Here is a 2,592-nt window from a genome sequence, read left to right on the forward strand (position 1 = left end):
AATTTAATTACCAACTGAGGGGAAAAATTCGAAAGGCCGAATTTAAATCTTAAGATAAAAATAACTCGAAAATTGGGTTGTTAGAGACTACCCACCTAAAAAAAACTTTTGTCCTCGAAAGTTGACTGGTCGCACAACTCTAAACACTGGGGTGTTACAAACTACCTACCTTAAGAACTTTCATCCTTTAAAGTTGACCAATCAGCAGTCCTAGGTGCTTGTCCAAAATCTTCCTCGACTAAATAGGTGCTTCTTTGCAACAACTTTACTAAGGAAAAAAATCTTGCCTCCTTAAGGTTTTAGTTTCTCTAACCGAGATCTTAACAGGTATATCTCTAGGTAGAAGAGTCTTCACCTTCCTAAGTTAACTAGTTGCCATGCTTCCTTTTCTTTTACCTTTAAAGAAGTTGTTTAACTCTTGATAAACCGAATTTATAGAGAGTTTTCCCCCACTTCACTAATTAACTAACAACTAACACCGAGTCTGACAACGTGAGGACCTACAATGAACAACCCAGCAGTTCCAACTTAAGGCGCACTTAACACACAAAAGCAGAGATAATAAATAAATAACTTACAAAGACAAGCTGACTCAAAGCAATGGTAATTCCAATAATATCACTTTCAAGAGGGGGAGAGCATAAACAAACGAGGATGAGTACGAGTACCTATAACAATAGCATCCTCTACTCCTTCGTTAGTAAGGGCAAACACGCGCACCTTCTTAGCACTACCCTACATTGGTACATTCGGAGCTAACCTTTGAGTGTTTGAATCAAGCATTGGGCATTCTCTATAATAGTGACCTTCCTTTCCGCAATTAAAAGAAACCCTCTTCCCGAACCAGCATAGACCAGAGTGATGCCTCTGACAAGCAGGACATAACGGGGAATCGACTTTCCTTTGAGTCTGTTGCTGGGGGGTGGTCTTTAAATGTTGACTATCAGATGATGAAGGAACCTTCCCTTTTACTCCTGAGGAGGAGTCGAAGCCGACTTCCTGTTGTAGTTAAGCTTTATTAGTGTCGTCTTTATCCATAATCAAGGCACCCTTGACTGCTTCTGCGTAAGTGGTTGGCTGCCGAAGGTCAACTGGTTCTTTAATCCCCTTACACAGGCCGTTAACGAACCTTTTAATCTTCCCTGCCTCAGTCGGGATTAGATCCAGAGCAAAATGGGAGAGTTACATAAACTTTTTATCATACTGGGCCACCGTCATAAAGCCTTGAGTCAAGTGGAGAAACTCTGCCTCCTTAGCATCCTTCATTATCTTCGGGAAGTAGTACTCATATAGCAAGTCCTTGAATCTCATCAAGGTGATAGGTACATTAGCATAGTCTACTGCAGTTGGCACTGAATCCCACAAATTCAGAGCTTCGCCTCTCAACATAAAGAATGCACCTTTGACCTTGAACTGATAATTGCAGCCTAGATATGCGTATAGAGCTTCCAACTCCCTGACCCAATCCTCTGCTGTTATAGTTTTCTCACTTCCTCCGTCAAAGGTAGGAGGCCCATAACGCTTGAAATCCTTGATTAACTAGGCCTCATTCTGAGGAGCTTCAAATTGCTGGGGCTGCCGAGCTTGGGCACCACCAGCTCCAGCCGTATTGTTAACTAGCACCTGTAGTGCTTCCGCAAGGAAGGCTACTTGAGGGTTCATTTGGGGAACTACCGGGGGAGCTGGAGGAACCACCATTCCCTGAGCAACTACCAGAGGAACTGGAGGAACTACTCCTCCTTGAACAACTGCCGGAGGAGCTTGAAGATGTTGGGTGTATTGCCCTAAACTCGTAATTTGTATTTTGTAAAAACAAATGTCTATTTAATAAAGTTTTATTCAATAAATTTGTAATTGAATCATAGCTTTGCATTATCCAAAATCCAATAATCTAAACATCCAAGGTTATTTGTGATGTAATCGGGACAGTATATATACTGGGTATATAGTTGATATACGGGGTATATATTTTATATACCCCTGATATATGAATGGATAATGTCCCATGAATAACCTAAAGGGTCCATAGTATATGGATAAGACTGGGTACCTTATCCTGGCAACACTATGGATACGGCCCGCTCTGTAAACGTTACAGACGACTCGATCCAGGTCGTTCGTGTGGAGACATGCGAGTGGGGGTATCCTATACAATGAGTTTGTATAAGACCGGACCGCGAAATAGGCAATCTTTAGTTGTAACACCGTTAACTAATAGATTGTCATTTCTTAGGATGACCAGACAACTCTTTCTCAATCCTGAGTGAGTTATGGACTCCTGCCCGTGAGGGCTCGTTCTTTGATCTGTATGGGTAAGAGTGGCCCGAGTCGCCGACTCAACATTCCTACCATTTTGGGGACGAGACCGAGTGGAGAGCTGGGAACATAACTTCACAAGATGAAATTCACTCCTTCCCGACTTTAGGGGAGTAGATGTGTTCCCTTAAATGCTGACTCCGGGTTGTTCATTAGAGGAGCAGTGGAGTTTAAGGAGTAAGATGTAACTCAGGGGTAAAACGGTAATTTGACCCAACTTGAGTTACGAACACTCGTGAAGGATTGACTCGTCATTAATGGTCATATATCCATGGA

At 42.4% G+C, this 2,592-nt stretch overlaps 1 protein-coding gene across 1 annotated transcript; it reads right to left on the minus strand.

The window, feature by feature from the left end:
• Positions 1 to 1,182: 1,182 nt before the first annotated feature.
• On the minus strand, positions 1,183 to 1,698 carry LOC111024466 (uncharacterized). Its single transcript, XM_022302158.1, has 2 exons — positions 1,624 to 1,698; positions 1,183 to 1,539 (listed from the first exon to the last, which is right to left on the minus strand). The coding sequence occupies exons 1-2, from the start codon at positions 1,696 to 1,698 to the stop codon at positions 1,183 to 1,185; spliced, it is 432 nt and encodes a 143-aa protein (XP_022157850.1).
• Between the last annotated feature and the right edge of the window lie 894 nt (positions 1,699 to 2,592).

Source organism: Momordica charantia, assembly GCF_013281855.1.
Source record: "Momordica charantia cultivar OHB3-1 chromosome 1 unlocalized genomic scaffold, Mcharantia_2.0 BLBB01000001.1, whole genome shotgun sequence".
NCBI lineage: Eukaryota > Viridiplantae > Streptophyta > Magnoliopsida > Cucurbitales > Cucurbitaceae > Momordica > Momordica charantia.